The following is a 26154-nucleotide window of genomic DNA, read 5'->3' on the forward strand; positions in this document are numbered from 1 at the left end:
AGACTTTCTACAGCTCGGTTCATGGAACGCCCAGTATGCTCAACACGATCCAATAAGATTCATGTGTGCTTCTTTCAATAGGGTTTTTGAAATATTTGACTTTAACATATCAATCGACTCATTTCGAAGTGGGCTTAATAATAATAGTCATTAAGGTTTTTAAATGTAACTGTGAAATGTATTTTGTTTTTAATTTAAAATTAGTGTTAATTTAGTTCATTAAGACTAAAAAATGTCAGATGAATGTAAATGTGAATAAATAAATAAATAAATAAATAAATGCCGCTTTGAAGTCGATAAACAGGTGATGCGTTGGGACAAGGTATTAACGGCATTTCTGGAGGATTTGCCGTACGGTAAAGATCTGGTCCGTTGTCGACCGGCCGTCGATGAAGCCGGCCTGATAACTTCCCACGAACTCATTCGTTTTAGGTGACAGACGACGGAAGATGATCTGGGATAGCACTCTGTAGGCAGCATTCAAAATAGTGATCGCCCTGAAGTTCTCACATTCCAAATGGTCGCCTTTCTTGTAAATGGGGCAGATTACCCCTTCCTTCCACTCCTCCGATAGCTGTTCGGTTTCCCAGATCCTAACTATCAGCCGATGCAGACAGGTGGCCAACTTTTCCGGGCCCATCTTGATGAGTTCAGCTGCGATACCATCCTTACCAGCTGCTTTGTTGGTTTTGAGCTGGTGAATGGCATCCTTAACTTCCCTCAGCGTGGGAGTTGGTTCATTTCCGTCCTCCGCTACACTGGAGTCGTCGTTTCCTCAGTTGCCGTGGGCTCCCGTGCCTACGTTTTCCACGCCGTTCAGGTGCTGATCGAAGTGCTGCTTCCACCTTTCGATCACCTTACGTCCGTCCATCAAGAGGCCTCCGTCTTTATCCCTGCATATTACGGCTCGCGGCACGAAGCCGTTGCGGGATGCGTTGCAGCAGTTCCACAAACCGTTCTCCACTCTTCGTCGAACCATTCGTTCCGTCGATTCCGTTCCACGTACCCAATGGTGCTCTCGGCTGCGTCGTTGATGGCTGCTTTCACTGTACTCCAGCAGCCCTCTAGAGGGGCCTCATCGAGCTCGCCCTCGTCTTGCAACGCGGCCTCGAGATTCTGCGCGTATGCTGAGGCTACATCCGGTTGTTTCAGTCGCTCTAGGTTGTACCGTGGCAGTCGCCGGTATCGTACATTGTTGATGACGGAGAGTTTTGGGCGCAGTTTGACCATTACCAGATAGTGGTCGGAGTCGATGTTGGAGCCACGATAGGTCCTGACGTCGATAATGTCGGAGAAGGGCCGTCCGTCAATCAGAACGTGGCCGATTTGAGATTCCGTCTGCTGTGGTGATCTCCAGGTGTAACGATAAAGGAGGCTGTGTTGGATAAAGGTGCTACGAATGGCCATATTTTTGGAGGCAGCGAAATCAATGAGTCGTAGGCCGTTTTCGTTCGTTTGCTGGTGGGCGCTGAACTTACCAATCGTCGGTCTGAATTCCTCTTCTAAACTAGTCCTCTTTTAATGGTGAAAATTTAATCGATTTTCTTGTAACGAGTGAAAAGTTATTTCAGATTGAAGACAAGAGAAGGAAAACAATCTTACACAAACACGTTAAAAATTTAGCGTGGTCGGGTGAGGAAGTCGCAAAAAAGGTTAATATCTCCAAAACTATTATGTGTTTTGAGCACAGATGTTCATGGCCTAAGGAAATGTCCCCGGAAGATTTAAGCTTGGGATCGTTGATTATTTAGCTTAAAATTCGAAAATTTGGCAAGAAGTACGAAATCTGGGCATCGTTTTTTGACAACAAGATGATGAGAACATTTTTTTACAAGGACGACAGCCTCAAGAACCGCGTACTGCTTTTCAAAAACGCATCCAAGAGATCTGTAGAGGTTTTAGCTATTTTGATGAGTTGTCACGACAGCCGGAGGCTTTCAGTGGTAATGTCACAGATGGGTAGTGTTTATCAACGAAAACAAATTTTGCGTTTTCTCAATTCACTGAGAAAGAAAATGAATAAAAAATAAAAATAAATCATTTCAATGTGCTTTTGCCATGAAAATACAAAAAATAATCTTTGTTTTGAGGGCTTCACCTTTTATGGTTGTTATTCCTTCCCTGAGATATACGTGATTTTGTCCGTCCGGATTCTAAATGGACAATGCCTTAGAGGGCAGAAAAAAAAACGAAACCCATTACACTCATTCGAAGAGGTGAGTCATTTATTGGTGATGTTATGAAAAAAAAAACCCTTAGCTTACATGAGATTTGAACTCCAAACCCTTATAAGGATTACTAGTGATTTACCAACTAAGCTTTCGAGCTAACTTATGACACAGCTTTTGAATTTTTACAAGAAAATTTCAAAATTATCAATCATGATTCATTTTTCCCTTAACCGCAAATATATCCATTTCATTTGTATGTGTGCTCGTTCTGTAGTTTTTGAGCCCAGTACCACAATAGATGCAAGAAATATATAAAAAGTATCACTAATGTTTATCCTAGTCTAGCCTTATGAAAATATATTGTTTTCATTGACTTTTACACCGGTAATTTAAAAAGCCTGTAAATTAATCGACGATCTCGGTAATGTCCCATAAGCAGTTAAAATCTCGCTATATATGTCATCACTAATGAAAATATTACTCACTACCCAGAACTGCCGAAGCGAAGATAAACTCCAGCGACCTTTTTAAACTGATTACTCCCACGGTAATGATTTTAGAATAATTAATAATACAAACAGCCATGAAACATCAGCTATACTTCCCTTCAAGCTCGTCGTCGTAGGTCGTGGATGGCGAGGCCCACTGGCACCCAGCATCCTCCTGGCCCGACACAAATCCAGTCTCTTGGAGGCAGTAGCCAGAACGTTTAGCCAGTGTAGCAGTGAGCAACGAATCTCGTGGGCAGGTGAAGGACCAAAACGGAAGGATGTCACCGTCTCTATACTGTGGAAAATGCTTTTACGCCCAGTACGACGGCGGTGTACGGTGGTGCTCCAAAATTCGCTGTAGTGGAAAATGTTCACTCCTACACTTCGCATCAAGCAGCATCAGGCAAGGGCGACGCGCGACGAAACGTTTTACCCAGTCTGAAAAAGTGATGCTTTCCGCGTAAAGAGTTGGGTACTTTCTCCCCTCGACCGTGGAGTATCATATCCCTTTGGGGAAAGTCGGTGGAGGATGCTGTCAAAAAGCATGACCCCCCACCGCCGTAAAAAACCATGACATATCGTTTAAATTAATGAATCCGCACAATCTCTTCATTCAACATTTATTTCCTGCCGAGGTGGTGCCGGAGGTTTATTTGGTGACGAGGTGAAGGTCTCCTGAAATGACTCGTTACTTTCCCGTTGTGGGGGCAATGACAAGCTTGTAGAATTTTCTTTTTTATGGATATGAAGCATTACTTTTGTACAAGTACTTAATCCTTAATCCCTTAACTATAAGTACTTTAGAAATTCAATTATATTCTGCAATGAAAATAATCATGCATAATGGAATGCAAAATAAATCAATATTTGAGGCCTAGTATTTTTTCTGAACATTATGAAAAAGCTTAATAACTAAAGCCTGTATCCGCAATAATCGGGACACAGAAGTACGGCTACAGCTCTGTAATGAATCGGTAAAATTGGCCAAATAATTGACTGGGAACTCTTTGGTGTATGTTTATTATCTGTGCCAAATTTAATAAAAATCGATGCATTACTTTTAATTGTGGATAAAAAAAACAAACAAACGTGGTTTAAAGCATTTTGTACAATCATGACCAATTTTCATTCGCATAGTAGATGGTTCTTTTACGCAACAGTTAAAAGTTCTGTGATGATAATTATGAAATTTTGTTAGCACTTATGATACTTATAGAGACACTTTCTTGCAAAATTTCATCCACTTTTATCAATTGGTTTGAAAGCTACTGGTGTTGATAGGGGTGAGTGTTAGTGAAAATGTTTCGTGGTTTTCATGTGCAATTTTTGCCTATGCATAACTTTCGTATTTCTCTGCCAATTTTCATGAAATTTTCACAGAAGGTAGTTGATTATGTGTATATTATGTCTGCAAAATTTGATGATTCTCGGTGTAGTACAGTGGCGTTTCGGTTTTATCACTAGTCATTTTATTCACTACTCGCAAAATTCACTCTCGAATTTATCACGGTTTTCGTTTCGTTTTTATCACGCCTTTTCTAAAACATTATGAAATCGACATTAAATAGCACAGAACATAAAAATGTAATTACGCAACTGACTTTTAGGGCTATCCACAGTCTGGGGTAGTCTTGATTATGAGATTAAAGCACGAATAGCTTTCTTTGAATGGAGAGGTTGTAAGTGGATTCTTTATTTCATAGCAAATATAAAACAAAAAGCAAAATAATTCTATTTCAAGTCAATTGTACATTTAATTGAATACTAGCTGTGCCGGCAAACTTTGTCTTGCCAAGCTGTGGTGGTTGGTCAACTGTTGAGGTTATTGCAGCACCTCATGACCTCACTCTAGATTGATTTCATTTTGATCGTGCTGAATTTCTTCTCGGCTAATAAAAATCAGTAATTTTACATTTTTGATACTTTTTCAGACGATTTTCATAACTTTTTCTACATATAAACACAGCCACCCTGAAGATGGATCATAGTGTGCAGAAATTTTGCTAATCGGTTCATCCGTTCGTAAGTTTTAATGCCTCAAAGCGAATTTAAACTCCTTTTTATTTGTAGAGATGTATATCTCGACCCCTCGACTAGCTGTTATGTATTGTATGTGTAAATAACTTTCATAAATGGTCGATATTTTATTTTAATTTGCACTTTAGTCTTCTGGATTTTCATAAAATAAAATTATAATGATGTCCAGTCATTGTGCATATCCTATTTCAGAAAAAAAAACATTTGGGTATCTGGCCAAAGCCTACGGTCCACACAAATTTTAGAAATTTTGTATGGATGAACGTCTACGAGGGGGAAGGGCGTCTAAGATTACCCAAAATGAGTCTACGTAGTTTACGGAGAGCGCCTGAGCAATACAATCATTGACAGATTACTAAAACTGTTGTAGCTTTTCGATTTTTAGTATAAAATTCACATTTATTTTTCATTTCGCCAAATTCACGGTTTCGCTAAATTCACAGCAAAATTTTTTTTGACCGTGATAAAATCGAAAAACCACTGTACTTTCAATAGTACAATCGAAACAATAAAGGGTGCTGACTTATTGCTGTCTGAGGGGCTAAAATCACGTTTAGTCCCAATACATGTTTCGACTATAAAATTGTGGATAGTGCATCGATTTTTTTGAAATTTTGCCTATGCAACGAAATTAGATTAAGAGGTTTGTGTTCAAAATTTCAGCCATTACTCTCAGGTGCGTTACATGGGGTCCGAGGGGGTTAATGGGGGATTTTAGAGGCATTTCAGGATGTTTCAGAGTCTCTTTGGTGGGCCTCAGAGGCGTTACTTAAGCGTTACGAGGAGTTTTCGGGGGTTTCGTAGCCTCTCATGTGCGTTACATGGGGTCCGAGAGGGTTTAAGAGGGATTTTAGAGGCATTTCAGGAAGTTTCAGAGCATTTTCGGCGGGATTCAGAGGCGTTATGGAAGCGTTACGGACAATTTTTCGGGGGCTTCGGATCGATTTAGGTGCGTTACATGGGTTTGTGGGAGTTTCAGGGGGATCTTGTAGGCATTTTAGGAAGTTTCACAGGATTTCTAGAGACCCCATATATCTTTCCCACAATATCTTTCAAAACGCCCCTGAAATACCCTTTATTGATTTAAAGATTGTCTTGAAACCCCCTGATACGACCCTGACCTAAAATGCCTAGAAACGTCCCTGAATCCTCCGTAATCTCATTGAAACGCCCTTGAAATCATCATAACCAATTTCAAATGCCTCTGAAACCACTTGGACGCCTTTAATAGGGTCCATAAACCCTCTGAAACCAACCTGAAAACCCCTTGAAATGCCCCTGAAATGCCATCAAACGCCCCTAAAACCTCTAGGAACGCCCTTAAAATGTTCCTGAAACACTCTGAAACTCTCTTAAATGACTCTAAAATTACTCTGAAATACCTTAAAACGCCCCTCAAACCTCTTGCAACGCCCTTCAAAGGCTCCTGAGGGTTTATTCAAATATTACGTAACGCAAAATTTGGCAATTTCAGACCCCCTCCCTCCCCCACGTAACAATTTTTGTATGGGAAATTTTGAAATTTTGTATGAAGCGTAACGCAGCGCTGGACCCCCTCCCTCACCCCTTAGCGTTACGTAATATTTGAACGAACACTGAGATCCCTTGAATTGCCACTAAAGCCCCTTGGAACACCCTGAAACCCACTTAATACTATTGAAAAACCCCTGAATTCCCCGTAATCCCATGAAAGCACCAAAAAATCTTGACAGAACGCTCTTAAAAGGCTCCTCAAACCACCTTTTTGGGCTCACCGGGAACTTTCTAGAAACTCTCTTAGCCCCACCTCAACTGCCCGGGAGCAATACGTGTTCTCGCAAACTAGATTCCCTAATTAAGGTTAAGGTTGCTCGAGATCATAATAATAAGCTTGGCTCCCGCTCTAATAACCCTCTCAACAACCCACTCAAAACAAACAAATCAGACGGCGCACAGTGTAGTGTGACTTGGGTAAATAAACTAACAAAAACGTTCCAAAATGAGCTGTATTAAAATAGCAGTTGTACCTTTGAATTTTGGCACACATATGATTATTCCATATGCCCACCAACACAATTTGTTCTTATAAAATACTTTTAAATTTATTTAAATCCCTACTTTGCCCAATATTTTCAAGAATTATCCCATTGTGCACCACTTTATTTACGTTTTTGTTGACAACTCTCTCCTCTCTTCTCTCGTACTTTTTCTCTCTGACCGTAGAAAACTACCGTGTTATGGGGTGACATTAAATGATGTAATTTCAACTCATAAACAGCGAACGATTGTTCTGTTATCTATTGAAATCACATTGGCAGTATGATATTTAAAATAGTTAAAAAGATTAACAAAATAACAGCCTTGTTTCGTGATAAACATGAACTGCGTTTAATCAATTTCACCGTACGTTGAACAATACCACTCAGTTTAACGGTACGCTTTTCCGTTTTAACGAACCGCGATGTAAATTGATCCGGGTATTCGACCACAAAAGTGGAAAACGCGTAAGTTTTTCGCGATAAACGATAGGTCAGGCGAAAGTGCGGACAATTTCACGTAATCGATCAACTTATTACAGTGCTGTGTTGTATAGAACACTGTTAAAAAGTGATTTGAAAATAAGAGTAACGCGCTTGTCGAAGAAAAAAAAAGTGCAGTGTGTGCTACATTTTGGCACGAAATTGTGAAAATATTGTGAAAATTGCGGATGAAAAATATAGTTGTCTACCACCATTAGCAACCTGAGTGCAATTTGAGAAGGTAAGCAAGTATAATTTTGAGAAATTGTTCGCTAACTTCCGAGCTTCTCGATGACTATGGTGAGGGGAGGGAGGTATAAGGGAGAGAGTGGCGGCCATACTCGCTGCCATTTTGGTAACCCCTGCAACTATGTCCTTAAAGCCCAAACTTAATTTATGCATATATTTTCCTCTTTTTATGCCTTTTTGAAATTTATGCACATTTTTATTTTATGCAGTCCCAGCCATGTGCATAAAAAGAGGTTCCAGTGAATGATGTTGGTCATAGTAGTTGGAACATGATATATTTATTTTTTTTTTAAATTTTGAGTGCCCCAAGGAGTGCCCCCATAAATTTAAGAAGTTACCTGAGACTTTTTTCAAAATGTGTTGCTTTGTAAGAAAAAACGCCTTTTTCAGAGTAAAAAAAATATTATTTCACCTTCCTAAATATGATAAAACGATTTATGCAATTCAGTATCATAATTTACATTTTATTTAACTCATTTCGGTATCATAATGGCCATTTTTTCCGAACTTGCTCATTATGCAACTGAAATGAGTTGCATAATGAAAAATAGTTGTATAATGTTCATAATGCAACTCATTTGAGTTGCATTATGAACATTATGCAACTCAAATGGGTTGCATTATGAAAAAATCATTGCATAAAATTTGTATGGAACTCGTTGCAAAACTCGATTTTTTTAGCACTCTTCGTATTTATCCAACTCGGCAAGCCTCGTTGGATAAATGTACGACTCGTGCTATAAAAATCAACTTTTTGCAACTCGTTACATAAATAACTATTACCAAACTACTCTGCTCCCTATAATAATAATAAATATCTTTTGTGCATATTTCAATTTACTCTATATATTAACAAATATCATGTATGATACATATCCCAGAGATTTCTTCAGAACTTCCTCCGAATAATATAAATTTTCCAGGTATTACTTTGAAAGCTTGAAAATTGGATGACACTGGATGTTGATTGATTAGGGGCGTCCGTAGCGTAATTGGCTACACGTTCGCTTGATAAGCGGATGGTCATGGGTTTGATTCCCAGCAGCCCCCCCTCCCCCTCCCCCCAACAAAAAAACTCGTCAGCCGTTCGAAGAGACACATGAGCCCATCCGTCCAACACTATGGTCGTCTGGAAGTGGATTGAAAACTGACCCTCTTCTGAGCAAACTCGCAAACTTCATCAGGCATATGAATGTGAAATTTATACCGAAACGTAGGGCATTAGACGTAAAAGTAACTGTTTTATAAAGACTGAAATAGCCGCATATTTAGCGAAATATTTGACAGTCAGTTCGTCAGCAATCAGTCAAAAGTTCTTCCATGAAGTTTTTCAGAAATTTTTCTAAAAACTTCTTCTACACCGCTACGGATATCCTTTCCAAGGTTTCTTCAAGCATTCTTTGAAAAACTCGTTCAATGACTTCTGCAGAAATTTCTGCAAGATTTTTTTTAATAAGAGATCCCTGCAGAATTTGTCAAATATTCCTGCTGGGATATTTTAGAAATTCTTAAGGAAAATGATACAACTATTACTGAAAATTGTTAATGTTTATGTTTATCTGTATTAACGAGATTTTTAGCCCTAGGCTAAACTTCCCTTCCGAAGGAAGAACTCACATTTTGTGAGTTTGTCGGGAGTGGGATTCGATCCCAGGTCCTCGGCGTGACAGTCAAGTGTTCTAACCATCCAACCAGGTCCGCTCCACAATTGTTCAAGGAATCCCTGAAGGAATTTATAGGAAATCCCTAAAGGTATGTCTCAAGTAATCTTTTGAAAATTCCTGAAGGTATCTCTGAAAACTCCTAGAAGAAATTCTTGATATTTTGGAATCCCTGGACAAAAATTTCTGAAGTTATCTTCTGAGCAATTGGTAGATAAATACCTAGGATAACATCCTGAAGAATACCTTAAGAAACCCTCTAATTTCCAGAAATAATACATACAAGATTCATGGAGTAGCTCTGCACGTAATATCAAAGTAAAAATACTAGAAAAACTTCTTGAGGGACTGCTGGGAAAATCCGTAGGGGAATTTTCTTTAAAAATGTCTGCAGAAATCGTATTGGTAAAATTCTTGAAAAAAATACTCAATACATTTCGGAGGGATTCTGTGAGGATTTTATGAAGGGATCATTGGAAGGAATTCTCAGAAAAAAAATCTTATACAATTTCTGAAGGGATTTGTACACAAAAATCCTCAAACTACTTCCTGAAGAAATTATCTGCAGACACAATGAAAAACAATAGGATTTTTTTAGGGAACCCCTGAAGAAAGAATTATTTTTTTAAACGAATCTTAGAATTAATTCCTTGGAAAATGTTCAAGGATAGATTCTGGTCATTTCTGCAAAAGTTGTTGAGGGAATTTTTCATAAACAAAGTTGAAAGAATCCCTAAATGAAGGTCTGAATGAAGCCAAAGCAATGCCTGGAGAATTTACTGGAGGAACTTCCAGAAAAAAAATCTTAAAAATTGTCTAGAAGAATTTCCGAATAAATGCATCTCTTAAGGGATCCCAGGAGGAATTTCGGTAGAAATTTCTAAGGAAAATCGTGGACCAGTTTCAAGATGAATCTTTTGAGGAATTTCTTGAGAAACTCCTGAAGAAGTGCTAACGAAAATTTCTGAGGAAGTTCCTTAAAAAATCTCTGGAGCAATCTCGGGTTGAAATTTCGAAAGAAATCCGTGAACAGGAATGCGTTTAGAAGGATTACTAAGAGGAATTCTTGCTAAACTCATTCTGAGAATTCCTGCGAGAATATTCTTCTGTAAACATAACAGATTTTTTTTTGTATTCCCTCAAAGAATCCCGAAAAATAATCGTGAAGAATTTCCTAGAAATTTTAAGAAGAATTCATGCAAAACTTATGGAAGGATAGTAAAAATATCCTTTCCGCAAAAAAAATCGTTAAATATTAATGCCTAGAGGGGTCTACCCGGAATGATACTTAATTAGGTGGAATGATGAAATCATTTCCTTGCGGCGTACCAGTATAAAGGGCGCTGAAGTTTGGAAACTTTGAGTAACCAGCTCTGAATTTACCATGACAGCACTGTTATTTAATATTGATCGCTTATGGCGAAATGCTCCAATGAAAATGGTTTATGGTAAAGCTGTTTCGAAATTCTGAATAAAAAAGACTGGCAAAGTATATAAATTCTGTTAACCTAATCATCGGTTTACTTGATTTGTTTTATCAGCATAGTGAACAGTAAATCAGCTATCTAGGGGGCAGTTCTCAGAACCTATTATCTTCCAAAGGTCGTTTTCTGTCATAAGAGATTCTTACGCGAGGAGTGTCACATCAAAGGACGGATAACTTTGCTCGCCACCAGAAGTGCCATTCAGATGAACAATTCTATTGAGAGAAAGAAAAAAAGAAAGTTTTATGCGCCTTGAGCTGAAATGTTGAAATTTGAGCACCGTTTCGGAAGAACGGTTCTCATTTTCAGAGAAATGCTCGTTTGGCGCAATGATAAACTCGCTTGGGAAATTCCATTGGACTTCTGAAGTCTTCAAATTGTTGCCTAATTTCTGTTGGTTGGTGAACCTCATCAATCAATTTGTGCTCTGTAATGCGTACCGAGAGTTACTGATAGATGTACAGTTCGTTAGTTTCTATTCACGCCTGATTTCCAAATGAGCCAAAGAATGTAACGTCTGGGCCAACGATGTCGGTCTCTTGTCTCCAGCACCTGGCTGGGGTAGAATTACTTAAAAAGCCAAATAGCCGAAAGCTGTTTGAAGAAAGATTTGTCAAGCCGCCACCAAGTGGTAAGCACACACTTACTATCCACGTATACTTCCGACCATAGAGTGCAGAACTAGTAGTAGTAGTCGCAGCATGGAAATGGGCTTGTTCAAATCCGAATAACGACGGAGAGATGGCCGGAAAAGCTGCTTCCCGACTGTGTATGGTTGAAAACGGGGGACCCATAAAAAAGGAAAACTGAACGATGAGTGCACACAGCCCGAGGATAGTTGACAGCTCTACCTTTTTCTAGCCAACACAACCTTCTGCGGTCGACAGAAGGGTGAGGAAAGCTCCGAGAGAATAATTTTGTTGGTGGACCTAGTGATAAAAAAGTTCGTTCTTTCGTCGGGCTTTCAGTACATACCCACCACGAGTATCTTAGTAAAAACATTAAACAAGATACACGTACTGGACTGGAACAAAAGATGGTGGGTGTAAATGTGGAAGGAAAATGCTTGGAGCACTCTTATCTTCTGCTGACGACGGTTATTAGCAGGCTCGTAAAAGCATGCCTCTTGTCGTAGTAAATTTATTCTGATAAGCTTTTCGTCGTGGCGCTTTTCACAATGAACGTGGAACTTCCGTTTACTAGTAGGTAGAATTTTAATGATGTTCTGACAATTACGAAATAAACGCGTGTCGCGTATGTGATTGATTTTTTTTTTCATAGAAGAATGTGGAGAGTATGGTACTGGGATTGCATTTATTGAACAAACATTTTGGAAAATATCACTTTTTGCGGTTTCAACTCTGGCGCCAAAAATACTGAACCGATTTCAATGAAAACTTTTATGTACGTAAAGTATGTATGTAGAAGTAATTTGTAAAAATTTCATTCAATTTGATCATACCGTTAAAAAGTTATAGCCATATATGTCGCACTATGTCACAATAAGCAGATGGGGTTTTTGGTATAGAGCGATTCCAAGCAACAGCATCAAAATTAAGGAAAATTTTTAATTCATGATTTTCTATTGAACTGAAACTATGCACAGTTTTTCAGTTCCATCTAAATCGCCATTTTTCGATATCAAATTTTTATTTAGAGCCACGACTAACTTTTCAAAAGGGTGTATGTGAAAATGGTTCAAAAATATTCAAAAATATGCACAGCAAAAACGGATTGTTCGATTGTTATGAATTTTTCAGCAAAGTTAGATAGCTAAATGGTGATTTCTAAGAAAATATGCACTGTGAAAAAAAATCTATTTTATCATTGAAAAACATCATTTTTGTCACAAAAACTCAAATATCTCAAAACCCTATCTTTTTACCAACTTGATTTTTTTAGGGAAAACGGTCCATTGTATTAGCAATCTACCATAAAAATTTGGTGATGGTAAACTAATAAACAAAAAAGTTATAACATTTCAAAAATTTCACAATTTTTACATTTAGTAAAAAAAATTTTTCTGTGTAAATTATTTCGGCCGGGAATCGCGATTTGATGCTGATTTTATTGTTCAGCAAAGTTAGATAACTAAATGGCGATTCCTAAGAAAATATACACTGTGAAAAAAATCTTTTTTAACATTAAAAAATATCATTTTTGTCACAAAAACTCAAATATCTCAAAACCCTATCTTTTTACCAACGTAATTTTTTAGAGAAAACGGTCCATTGTATTAGCAATCTACCATGAAAATAAACAAAAAAGTTATGACAATTCAAACATTTCACAATTTTCACATTTAGTAATAATTTTTTTTAGTGTAAATTATTTCGGCCGGAAATTGAAGATTGATGCTGATTTTATTGTTAATGGCCTTGCGTGAGTAAAACAAGTTGTTTTTATTATATATTATATATACATATAATATAATATACTATGTACCGTAATGTTCCGATTTTATCACGCCCTCCGCGCATTAGTCGTTTATTCATTAATTTGCTGTTACATTTGAGGACAAGTGTTTTCCCTCTTCTTCAAGATGAATGTTGAAAGCGTGTTTTGCAACGTTAAAAATATTGAAATGGGTATAGATGTTGAAGAATATTACAGGGCATTTTTGAAAAGGGGCGTAATTAAATTGTTTAAACAGATGTCGCTGATGGCAATTTCTCAGTTGTTGTCGTTTTCGAACTTCCTGCGCCCTGCTTTACCGATGATATACAGATGGTTCGTTTGTCAAATTCTAGACGGCAGGACGTGCAAATGCGTAATTTTGTACACAATGTGGACATTTGGGCATAACCAGTCTCTTTCAGTTTATCTATGGTGCTTTCGGTGAGATTTCGTAACTCTTTTGAACATTTTTTTTCATCAAACGGTCTACAGGAGAGCGTTGAGTTGAAGACCTTTGAGAAAGCGACTGTTCATCTTGTTCGTTAGATTATAATAAACAAAATCACTTATTAATTTTAACTTACTTGTTTGGTGTTGGTGGCCGAAGAAAAAAAAAATACTATACAATTTTTAATATTCATAGCGGTAGTATTTTTTTGTTTTTTTCGTGAGCATTGTTAGGTATGTATACAGACAAACAAACGTAACACTGGCGAAATTTTCATTGACCACGCCTTCAACGATCATTTTGAATCTTGGTTGTGGCTTTCATAACAAGAAGAGCGCCCATCGTTTTTCTTTGCGTTTGACGTTTCACACTAGCGCCTTCTGATGACGATATTGCACAACGCAGTGTTTCGTGAAACATTTCCACCAGGTGGTGATAGTGTGAACTGGGCGATGAATTTTCACTAAAATTGTTCTAGGCGTTTCGTCTGTTTGTCTGTGGTATGTACCTCTTATGCATTTGTTGTTGTTGAAGTTACTCGTATTCTTCCGATCATAAAGTCTGTTCTCTACACACTTAATTTTGATTACCGAGTTCGGTAATTTTTTGACGAGATTAAAACTGCTGAGCACCGAACTCGTTCAGCAAAAATGCATTGTTTACCTTTTCCATACGATTTTGACAGTTGTTTTACTGAGCCTCAGTAAAATCGATTACCGAAACTACCGAGATCGTACTGCTGTTATAATCTCGTCAAAAAAGTACCGAACAGGCAATTCAGAAATAAGTGTGTAAGAGGGATTTTTTTTGCGGATAAACTAGACGTATACGCGTATAAAAAAACTTTTATTATACAGCTTTTGTCTTAAAAATAAATTCAATTCCATTTTTCTTATAATCAACAGCTTTTCAACACTATCAAGGGATTTTTTCACCAGTCACGTACAATAAAAAGTATGACAATCTCAATATTTTTGATCACAACTCTGGATCGCGTCTAAGTTTCAAATAGATACTATAGTAATTACGAATAATCAAACTAAAGTATCATGAAAACAACTTGTTTAATTCAGGCGGTAGCCTTTACAATAAAATCAGCATCAAAATATAATTCTCGAAATAATTTACACAGAAAAAATTTTTTTTTTGTTACTAAATGTAAAAATTGTGAAATGTTTGAAATGTCATAACTTTTTTGTTTATCAGTTTACCATCACCAAAATTTTATGGTAGATAGCTGATATAATGGGCCATTTCCCCTAAAAAATTGAAGTTGGTAAAAAGATAGGGTTTTGAGATATTTGAGTTTTTGTGACAAATATCATATTTTTTCAAAGTAGAAAAAGAAATTTTTTACAGTGTATATTTTCTAAGGAATCATCATTTAGTTATCTAACTTTGCTGAAAAATTTATAACAATCGAACAATCCGTTTTTGCTGTACAGCTTTTAGAATATTTTAGAACTATTTTCGCATACACCCTTTTGAAAAGTTAGTCGTGAGTGAATATGAAGGTTTAATATCAAAAAATGGCGATTTATATGAAATTGAAAAACTGTGCAAAGTTTCAGATATTTTTGAAATGGTCGCTCAGGATCGACTGACATGACTTCGTGGAATTCCTCTATAGTGAAATTTAAACTGCTCTTACTTTGAAAGTACTCAACAAAAATGGCTGAAATTTTCACTATAAACAGTTTAACAAAACAATTTTACTCTGTCAAAGTTTTATGAAAATCGGGATAGTGTTACCAGTTCTACAGTCAAAATAGTGCACGCGGAACTAAAAATGGTCAAAAAGAACCTAAAATTTACCTTGAAGCGGTTTGAGCTTTGGATATTTACTAGAAAAAGTACTGAACCAATTTCGATCAAATTTTTACCATCATCAATTAGATGTTATGTTAAGAATATCGAGTGAAATTTTCAAACGTTTTGATGAGGTAACAAAAAAGTTATAGCCTAAGCATATTTTTGAAATGGGTGCCCAAATTTTCTAAAATCTCATTTTATGATATCGACAATATCTGCGCCAATACTCAACCGATTTTATTGAAAATTTGATGGTATTAGCTACACATAATATACTATTCATGGTCAAAAAATTAGCTATTTTGGCGAACGCAATCGAAAGTTATACAATATTTTCAGTGTGTCAATTTTATCGTGGACACCCTTTATTCAGCGATAAGAACGAAAATATCTTTCCTACACCCGACGTTTCAATGGGCTATGCCATCTTTTTCAAGGGGTCTGTAAAGGTACATTGGCTTTTTTACATAAAAATACAAAACTTTACAAAAAACTACAGTATTACAAGAATATTTTTCGTTTTCATCAGAAGGTTTGTTAGTTGCGTGAAAGCTTGTTAGCGTAGTATGATTCATCAATTCCCTAAAACGTCAACAATCAAATACACTTTTAAACAATTGGAACTACATAAAACAGATAAACAGTTACTAACTATCGGATTCACTACACATATAGAAGAAGCAATGTAAGGAGCAACGGTGACGTCATCTTTAAACTGATGGTGCACGTAAACAACCTGACAACATGACTGGCGCAGCTCCTCAAAACAGACTTTCCGATCATCACACTAGCAACGAGGAATGAGTACACGATCAAGGGTCTGTTCACACAAACGAAGGATCGCATCCCAGAAGAGCAACGTAGGAACGTAATCTACAAAATTCCCTGTGGAAACTGCGATGCCAGCTACGTCGGCCACACCACAACCATAACGTATTCCGCTGTTTCCTCTAAACCAGCACAAACCGGCCCGAGCAGAGGAGAATATCAAATTCATAACAACAGAATCACATAGCCTGTTTTTATATCATAGTTTGTTATTATTAACTTATCAAAGTATTACTTTTTCATAACATGTTTTGTTGGGCAATCATCTCATTTTGTTATGATGTTATTGAGATTCATCCACTTAATAACATTTCAATAATATACTTTGTTGTAGACCAAGTTTTGTTATTATTCTACTATTGAAAATGTACAAATATGTGATGAACTATAGCACAATAATAACAAGTTTTTAAATTCACTGCAAAATTCATTGTTATGGAATCTAACAAAACATGCTATTAAATTGGTCTTCCAGGTACATTTTTTTTTGTTATGATTTTTGTTATTTTGCCGCTTATGACAGACAAGTTTATAACATAATCAGATATGTTAATAACACAAAAATTACTGATTCCATTATACAGTTATTATGCCAAAATAACATATTTTATTGTGCTGTTGATATTTTCTTCTGCTCGGGGGACATTCGGGAGAAACCGCATGCCCAAAACGGTATAGATACTGTCAGAATCAACCATGGCCTAAAAAACCTGAGTCAGGTGGAATGTTACTTTCCCGTGGCACCTGTTGACCCAACAATCTACCCTCGGGATCAACCAGTGGGTCCACTTACCTTTGGTGAACTGTCCCATGCGCGCTGCCACTTGACCATGTAGGTCAACCTGGCGTATGCCTCTTGTGCCGCGTATTTTGAAACACTCTATGTCCTCCCGTATGAGGATATCGATAAGGCACCATACCAGTAATGGCGTAGGTAGAGTGCATCGTGTGACACGATACGATACGCGCTCGCAGCCATCAGGCATATCAGCCTACTTTTCAGCTTTCCACGGTAGCTCTTTTTCAGGCATAATTAACGTGGCTACCGAAGGTTAGTACCTTATCGTCGATCATCACCCCCAAGTGTTTAACAAACCGCTTGTTGCTCCAACTTTCGCTTGTTCACAATCACCACGTCAGTTTTGTGGTAAGCTGATTCCAATTTCCTGGATCTCATCCACTCCCCCACAACTCCATTCGAGTTGGCAATAGTCAACTCCACTTCTTTGATCGATTCACCGTAGACTGCCAGCGTAAAGATGTCAGTGAAACCGACGATCACCACTCACAGCGGGAACTCTAACACCTCGCCGTACATGATTTACATTCGTGCCGTAACTAGTACTCGATTCTGCTAACTAAGTAACTAAGTAACTACCGAGAATCTTATACAGGTACAGGTACGCGTTCCTTACATCCAGAGTCACTACTGCACAATAGCGAAACCCCCTCCTCTTGCGGTGGAGCGCAATCTCGGAACTTTTTGTAACCAGCAGTATAGCGTCTACAGTCAGCCTCCCCTTCCGGAAACTGAACTGGTTGCTCGACTTTTTACACCCTTGGTGTGCCTCGACATTCTGTAGAGGATGCTTTTTTCGAGCATCTTACCCGCCGTATCGATCAAGCATATTGATCTAAATGCCGACGGGTCTCCGAGTAGTTTCCCCGCCTTTGGCAATAGAACCAGGCTCTGCCTCTTCCAAACTTCTGGGAAAACTTCCTCGTTCAGGCATTGCTGCATAGCAGCGGCAGCCTCTGCGCGGAAAAAGACCTTCGAAGATCCTCCTACATCTGTGAAGATTGCTCTCGTCTTGGCCATCACGATCCTGTAGGCATCACCCCACAGATTCACATTGGCACTCTGACAGAGATCCTCAAAGTAGGTATTTTTTCTTGCCCTTAACTCGGTCTTGTTTTTTGAGGTTATGGCTTTCAGTCTTGGAAGAAAAACTCAAAAACGGATTGTTAAGTTTTTCTTCCAAGACTGAAACCTCAGAATAACCTCAGAGCATAAGATCAACAGTCGATTCCTCAAGAAACTTATCTCGGTATTCAGTACAATTTTAGCAGTGGCGAACACCACCCGTCATTCGTTTCGCTCTTCCTCAGTTTGTGCTCGCTGTATTCGCTACCTAGCCCGTAAGCAGCGCAGATCCGCAATCGCCTGAGTTCACCAGTAAGCCGGTGGTCTCCCATTTCTAGGGTGGGCTTGCCTAGGCATGGTCGTACCGCACGCACGCGAGATCACTGCAGATGTGCATAGACAGAGGTGAATTTCCGGAGAGGTGGAAAAGGCAAAGATTGGTTCTACTGCCCAAACCTCCGAAGCCACCTGGTGACCCGTTGGCATACAGGCCTATCAGCCTTCTGGACACCGCCGGGAAACTGTTGGAATGGATTATTCTGTAGAGACTGATGGTCTATACCCAGAAACCCGATGACTCTGGCCTCTCGGATAACCGAAAGGGTCGATCGATGGTGGACGCTGTTGAAACTGTAACCAAACTACCAAGCGAACGAGAATTTGATATTGCGCGGTCGATACGCTGGACGTAAACAATGCGTTCAATAGCGTCAGCTGGGCCACCACCGAGTGTGCCATACACCACCTAGATGTCCCGAATAGAATGCCGGATACTGGAGAGCTACATCCAGAATAGGGTGCAAATGTATGACACCGAAGAAGGTGAGAGGAGCTATAACATCACCGCGGGGGTACCTCAAGACTCCTGGACCCGGTATTATAGAACGTGGCGTATGATAGCGTATTGAGGCTCAAATTTCCACCGGGCATAAAACTGGTCGGCTTTGCGATGCTATTACCCTCGTGGTATACGGCGAGTCGATAGAGGAATGAAACTGACAGCAACGCACGCAAATGGCATAGTGGAGGACAGGATGAGGTCGAGACAGTTGGCATTTTTGCATCGCAAAACCGAGGTGGTGGTTATAAACAACCGCAAGTCTGAACAATAGGCAGTGGTCATCACAGGCGGGTGCATAGCTCGGCAATAGTGTCAAGTAAGCGTAAGCTGCTCACAACAGTAGCGGTATCCATACTACGGTATGGCGCTGCTGAATTGTCGGGCGTGCTAGTAGTCAACCGAAACGTGAAGCGACTCTAGAGTACCCACTGGTTGATGTGCCTTAGGGTGGTCAGCGCATACCGCACGGTCTCAAAGGACGCGTTATGTGTACTAGCGGGCATGATGCCCATAGCACTAATGGTTGCAGAGGGAGAGGACGAAGAGTACTTCGAGCGACGTGACATAAGAGGCTCGACACGGATCGCCAGAACAGCGTCTATGTTGAAATGGCAGAGGGAATGGGATTCTTCCAGCAGGGGTAGATGGATACACAGGCTCATACCGAGCGTGTCTAAATGGACGAGCAGGCCCCATGGATTCTTTAATTAGGTGGTATCTGCACAGATTCGGACATACAGGCTCCCATGCATGTCCGATATGCTCATGCTGCGACGAGACCGCGGAGCATGTGCTCTTTGAATGCCCACGCTTCGTGGAGCAAAGGACGAGAATGCATGAAATATGCGGTAGGGATATCACTCCGGACAACATTGATGAAAGGATGGGTATGGTGGCGGACAAGTGGGAATCCGTTACTTCCACGGTTTCTCGAATCGTACTTGAACTACAGAGAAAAGGTCGGGCCGTTCAACAGCAAGTTGAGTTAGCCCCCCATCCGGAAGCTTGAGTCCATCGGTTAGTCTATAGTACTAGCCAGGACCCAAGCTTCCAGGGGAGAGAGGGCAACTTATGGCGGTAGCTAATGGAACGCTAACCAATAGAGAGTACTCAACGTGCGTACCACGAAGGTATCGAGGAAAGATAATGAGCTTTTAATAGAAGTGTTGACGCGGGATTCGATTTTCTCATGTAATAAGGGCCCGTGTAGTTGCCGGCTTAGAATAGCACTACGGACCCCCTGTTCCGGGGGTAAAAGTCCACCAAACAGGGAACCCCAATCCAAGGTGTCAGGCGACCCGTGCTGAGGGATGAATGGTTGAGGGGGTTTAAAACATGCTCGATCTTTAACGGAGCCCGTAACGTGGGTATATCTCCCTTTTGGGTTGCGTTACGGAGTAAGGTCTACCAAACTGAACCCTGGTGACATCGCTTGTTATTCTAGGGTAATGCGTTTTGGTAATAAGGATTCATGGTACAAAGCCCTTGTTGTGACAGTTTCTAAAATTGCATTTATTTGGCCTTACGGATTGTTAAAGACTCGGTTTGTCCTCGCCGAGACTACACTTGATGTAAGGAAAACAAACATGCTTTGCGTATCTAATTGCGTAATAACCTACTAAGGACTGATAAGTACTGGTAATACAAGGACTCACGTGAATTCTTATTACTGAACACATTCTCTAATTTGACATCATTTTGCAACTAGCCTAAAGCCCCGGGTTTTTCAATGTTGTCCTGGGACTAAACTAGAAGCAAGACACGGATGAAGCCAGAGTTCCGATGCATGGACAAATATCAGTTCTACCGTTTTGTTTATCTCAGAAATAGAATCGATTATGTGTGATTAAGGGCGCACTTTCGCTGGGATTTATTTCCCTGTGAAAACGGTACTTTTTCATTACATTCGATTCCTCGAACCTCTGAGGTAACAAAACAAGATCTGTACAGAAATCGATGCTCCATTGCCTCTCAATGACAATGGAGTAGTACGACATGCACTAAATAATAAGGATATGGGTATTGCCACAAAAGATCTAAATACTGGTCGCAGTGGCTCATCCGAACAGAAAAAAAAAGGCAGAATACCTGAGTATCGTGAAGGCGCTGCAGAGGTCCGGCAGCGGATGGAGAAACCGCATGCATCGATAGACCACAGTGACGTTGCCAGCAGTGAAGTGCTCCATACTCGGACTAGAAAACCCATCCTCCGGCCGAATCTTATCTCCGGTAAAGCGTTCTAGTGACTGAAGTTGTGACCTAAAACACCAGGTTTCGAGCGGTAACTAAACCCGGGAAGCCCACCTTTGTTGGACTGACCAGAGAATCCTGCACGGCCGTGGTGAGGAAATGCCGCCAAGTGAAGCCGTTACCATCAATGTATTGATGCCATCTGGGGGCCACTTATGACATGATTTAACAAAATATTTACATATCGTTCACGCAATCATAGCATTTTTGGTAAGCAGCAAAAAAAATGTTAGTACCACATCAAGTTTATCTCATAGGATATACCTTCCGTCAAAACATTAACCTCGCGTCGTATGGAAGGAACGATAAGACGATGTACATTCGCACGACTGCATTGTTACTTACTTTATTGAAAGACATTACATTCCATGAAAACCGCTGACATCAGTTCAAGCACCAGACTACCTTCTTGAAACTTATCCTAGGTACCGTAATCCGGGGTAACATTGATCAGAATTTTCTACCTTTCTTGAATAATTCTCTTATTAAAGCAAACGTTAGATGTTTTATATTTTTGAAAGAAGTACTGGCCCTCTGAGTATGTGTTTAGCTACTCGAAAAAGTATTATAAAACTTTAAAACATGTTTAAATAGTTTTTTTAATCTAATTTTAGATTGTGTTGATTTGGGGTAACATTGATCATTTGTGTTGAAAATACCCTTACTTACTAAATTTGGGGTCGCTGATTTCGAATATGTTGTCCAAATTCTTACAAATAATGTACTTTTTAAGTTATTTTCGGATTAAAATCCTCTACATCACGAATAACGCCTAAAGGTAGGCAATGGCTTAAGGAGTTGATAGCCGACTTTTAATAAATCGTATATTTTACTGAAAAATTGCATTTTCATAAAAATTTCGTTTATTAAATCCAACTCTGGGATATCATATTGAAGTAATACAGTGATTTCGAACCTCATATTGTAACTTGTATTCACGCCAAGCATGATTGTTTGACAATGTATCTCATTGCGTTACGAAACACAGTTATGGAAAAATCGATTTAATTCAATGTTTATGATATTCAATTTTCATAAATTGCATGTCATTTAATAGCTAAATGATAGCATATTACGATATACCATTCCATAGTAGGAACTGATTCAATGTAAAATGCTTGTTTGAACATTTCATGAGGTGAGTCAAGCCGATCAATGTTACCCCGCTGATCAATGATACCCCGGATTACGGTATATCTAATACAGTCCTGTCTTCGAACCGAACCGCCAAGACCACCCAGTTCTTGAATCCATCCCTAGGGCACAATCCAAGTATCCATTTTACATTGGCGGTGGGAAGACATCGTCATTTTCGGAATCGACATCCGACCGACCGACCGACGACATCAGAAATGATGATGCGGATAAAGTTTGAAGCCCCTCTCTGGGGGACGATGACAGCAGCGGCACCACCATCGCCGTAAAGAGCAATTTGGTGCTCATCAAAATGTGCATCGTTCTGGCGCGACGACGGGCAAGATCGATTGCCCCCACCTACCTGTCTGGGATGTTGAACCTTGCCACAGGGAAGAGGTATCAAAATTGTATATAAAAGCGGTGAACGTTTATTTTCCGATAGGTTTAGAGAATTAAAATCACAAAAGTGTTGAAAAATGCTTTGTTCCACTTTGTACGCCATGAAGAGGTAGAAAAGTGTAATAGAATTGAATATCTACTAGTACAATGGAACATTGAAAACAAGTGGTTCAGTTAATCCCAAATTATTAACAATAATAAGCATCGAGTGTACTTCTTCTAAATCCATCAACCGACCATAAACCAACGATTCCAACTTGCAAAAAGAGGACCAAAACAGACAGACAAAGATAAAAATGTTTTCCAACAAAAATCCCTAAATTCAATTTCACCTTAATTGTGTCACATTGGTGGTGATGGAGAGACGATCAACGAGTCGCATAACTTCGAAGGGCCGTGGCGTGGGCGTGGACCCAGGAGAGTTTTCTCCAGAAACTTGAAATTTATCGTTTTGGGGAAAGTTTTCCGGAAGCATAACTTCCAGAGCTATCTCCTGTGGACGTTGGGAAATTTAAAATGCCGGCCACAACTCAGCCAGTACTAGGTATGTATGCGATGCGGGCTGGCTGCGATTGAGTGGGATAGAAAAAGTTTTTGAAGACGGTTGACCAGTGCTGCCAAGTGACTGCCGTACGCTCGGTGCACACAGATTTGTGCTTATCTAATTTGGTGTAAAGTTCTTTTTGCTTCTTTCCTTTGACTCAACGCAAGTTTTTCCTGTCTCTGTTTTTCTTTCCACAGTATGCGCCGGAAATCCTGATGCAAAACGACTCTACGATGACCTCCTCAGCAACTACAACAAACTAGTTCGGCCCGTTGTTAACGTTACAGACGCACTAACCGTGAAAATCAAACTAAAACTGTCGCAACTAATTGATGTGGTAAGTGGAAAAACTTTCTGACCTCTTCTCGCTCGGTTATTTATTACGGTCTACCGGTAGTGGTTTCACTTTGATGGGCTTTAAATTTGTTTCCGTTGATTGAGTGGGCAAAGGTAATCAAAACTTTCTTCATCGACCATTATGTGTCAGTCACTGCAGCGCCAAAGCGGAATAACTAACAAATGAAACTCTGTGAGTCTCAACAATGGGCGATGAAAAAGGACCCTTCTTATAAGTGGTTCTTTGATCGAAGAGGTAGTCGGTTGAACAATGATGATGCTCGACATAGTCGTCAAAATAGAAAGATAGAAGGAAGACCTTGAGCATAGAGATGTGACAGTCCATTTATCCATCAGTACAATAATACATTTGCTGCACATAACATTCATAATAAGACATCAACAAATTCGCGTGTTTACACAGGAGAGAGTTGCGGTCCCGATATCAGGCACTGTTGATCGCATTCTTTACATCTATGGTCATCACAGCGCAGCCACGATTACCGCTTCTTTTCTGTTTTCGTGTAGCTCATTAGTCTGTTCAGAATGATCATATTCAGGAGTTTACCAAGAGTATCCAGTAAGCATATCGGGCGGTAGGATGCTGGCTTTCCTGGTGCTTTGCCTAGTTTTGGCAGCAACACCAGCGTCTGAATCTTACAAATGTCTGGGAAGTAGCTGTCTTTCAAACATTTCTGCAGCACTGCCCGGAAATACCAAGATCGCAGCATTATGCAACATTGGGAATACCATTTGGACTGGAGCCTTCGTGTATGTCTAGTGCTTTTGTCACTATAAAGAGCTCATCCTAAAAAAAAACAACTTTTCTACGGTATCTGCTTATACTCCATCGGTGTACGGTGTAGGTGACCATGTGGCTGATCAGATTTTGGATAAGACCTTCCATAAATATCCTCAACTTATTAGGGTACAACTTCAACTGACATTGTTGTACTCTTGATCTTCGCCATCACGACGCGGTAAGTTTGTTTATTGCTAGTTTATTATAGCGATTGTTCTTACTGGGTGCAATCTCTTCTGGCCGCGCATAAAATCTTTTTGCCGTCCTTCCCTAATTGGACTTATTGAACACGTCATCTAGCTCTCAGGCAGGCAGCACAGATAGTGCAAAGCCTTTTATTCCTTCAATACGCACGACGCCGGCAGTTTCTCGGCATGGTTTCATCACATGTTCACGCTACTATTTCCGTTAGCTGCTCAGCGTTTAAAATGATAGCGTCGCTGTCTGCTGAAAGTGCCTCGACGAAGATATCGTTGGTGACGGGCTGCATCATATCTATTACAGATTCTCGATCATTTCAGGGCTTCTAGCAAACTGTACTACTACTTACGTTCAGTCCTGAGCACCCATGGTGGTGCAGAGGGCCGAATTGAAAGATCTCCATCCTGGGCGATTGCCAGCTATCGTCTTGACCCGTGGCCAGATCAAATTTCTGTCGACTTGCTTGATTTCGTTGTTGATACTGTGACGCCATGCGCCTCTGGGTCTGCCTCTGCTGCGATATCCTGCTGGGTTCAAATCTGACGCTTTTTTGTAGATTTTGTGTTCGCCCCTGCGTAGAGTGTGTCCGACCCACCTCCTATTTCACTCCCAAATAGCGACAGATCGGCTTTTGATGATATCAGCGATGGAGCTCCACGTTGGAAATTCAATTATGAGGCCACCATGCACGAATTATATACCGCAGGCATCTTTTTCTTTTTTTTTTTTCTTCAAAACCATAGGGGGATAATCTGCTCAACAGACACCCTAACAGAAGGTTAGGGTACACACTTAGAAATTCTGAAATTTCCACGAAACGGAATCACCAAAAAACGTAAACGTTTCAAGACTGAATCACAAATTGGACTCAATTTTACGCGCATCATGTAAGTGATGGTTGGTTGCGTTAGATGTCAACAAATCCGTTTCACTAGAAACGTAGAATCGGTACCACATTCATCAGCCACCTCCTAACTCGGTGAAATAGCCGAGAGGTAAGAGATGTGACTCACGATCAGCAGATCCGGTGTTCGAATCCCCCATGTATGACAATATTTTACTTTTCTACGTTTTATCTGTCAAATCGGTTCTAGCGATTGCTAGACGCTAAGAAAAAATAAGTTTTATTTTGGGGTGTCATGAAAGACGTACATTGACATGTTAGAACCTCTAAATTTGTGTTGATGATGCTCGTATATATCAGGTTCAGGACACCTAAAATTACATGATATTTTCTAGGTGTGTAGCAGCAACGTACATCGATGACTCGCTCTGAAGAGTCCATAACGGTAACATGCTGGCGCTTAGCCAGTTTCTCGAGTGGTCCTCGCCACTCCCTTTGTCCTCGGAAGGCGGGCGAGGTCAACCCCGCCCGCGCCCAACTGCTTTGCAGACATCAAGAACTGATGCCCACGTGCAACCCGATCTGACCTGCCGAAGGCAAGGGTATCACTACCCTTCAGGCCCTATCAGCTGCACCAGAAGGTTGCTGACAGCAGGGTCTCCACCTGCCCCGACCCTTGCCGGGGACCCCTTTCCAACCGCGGGCTCGGATCTAACCGACGCCACAACAGCACCGCTACCGGGACTTCCTCTCCGCGGCCACTTAATCGCTGTAAGGGTCGATCTCGACCGCAGGGCACCGGTATGACCTACGAAGCCGACTCCGATCCCCTGGACCACCTCTTGTACTGCATCTGAACT

At 40.0% G+C, this 26154-nt stretch overlaps 1 protein-coding gene across 6 annotated transcripts in view; it reads left to right on the forward strand.

The window, feature by feature from the left end:
- LOC109431392 (acetylcholine receptor subunit alpha-like) overlaps positions 1-26154 on the forward strand; it is a 681325-nt gene that overhangs the window by 484969 nt on the left and 170202 nt on the right. For all 6 annotated transcript variants that reach the window (XR_009996235.1, XM_062845640.1, XM_062845641.1 and 3 more), the window contains one exon: positions 23309-23448. Coding sequence is in view for 5 of the 6 variants with exons in the window: in XM_062845640.1 (XP_062701624.1) it covers positions 23309-23448 (140 nt within the window). In the remaining variant the exon portion in view is untranslated. The remainder of the gene's footprint in view (positions 1-23308; positions 23449-26154) is intronic.

Source organism: Aedes albopictus, chromosome 1 (assembly GCF_035046485.1).
Source record: "Aedes albopictus strain Foshan chromosome 1, AalbF5, whole genome shotgun sequence".
Taxonomy (NCBI): domain Eukaryota; kingdom Metazoa; phylum Arthropoda; class Insecta; order Diptera; family Culicidae; genus Aedes; species Aedes albopictus.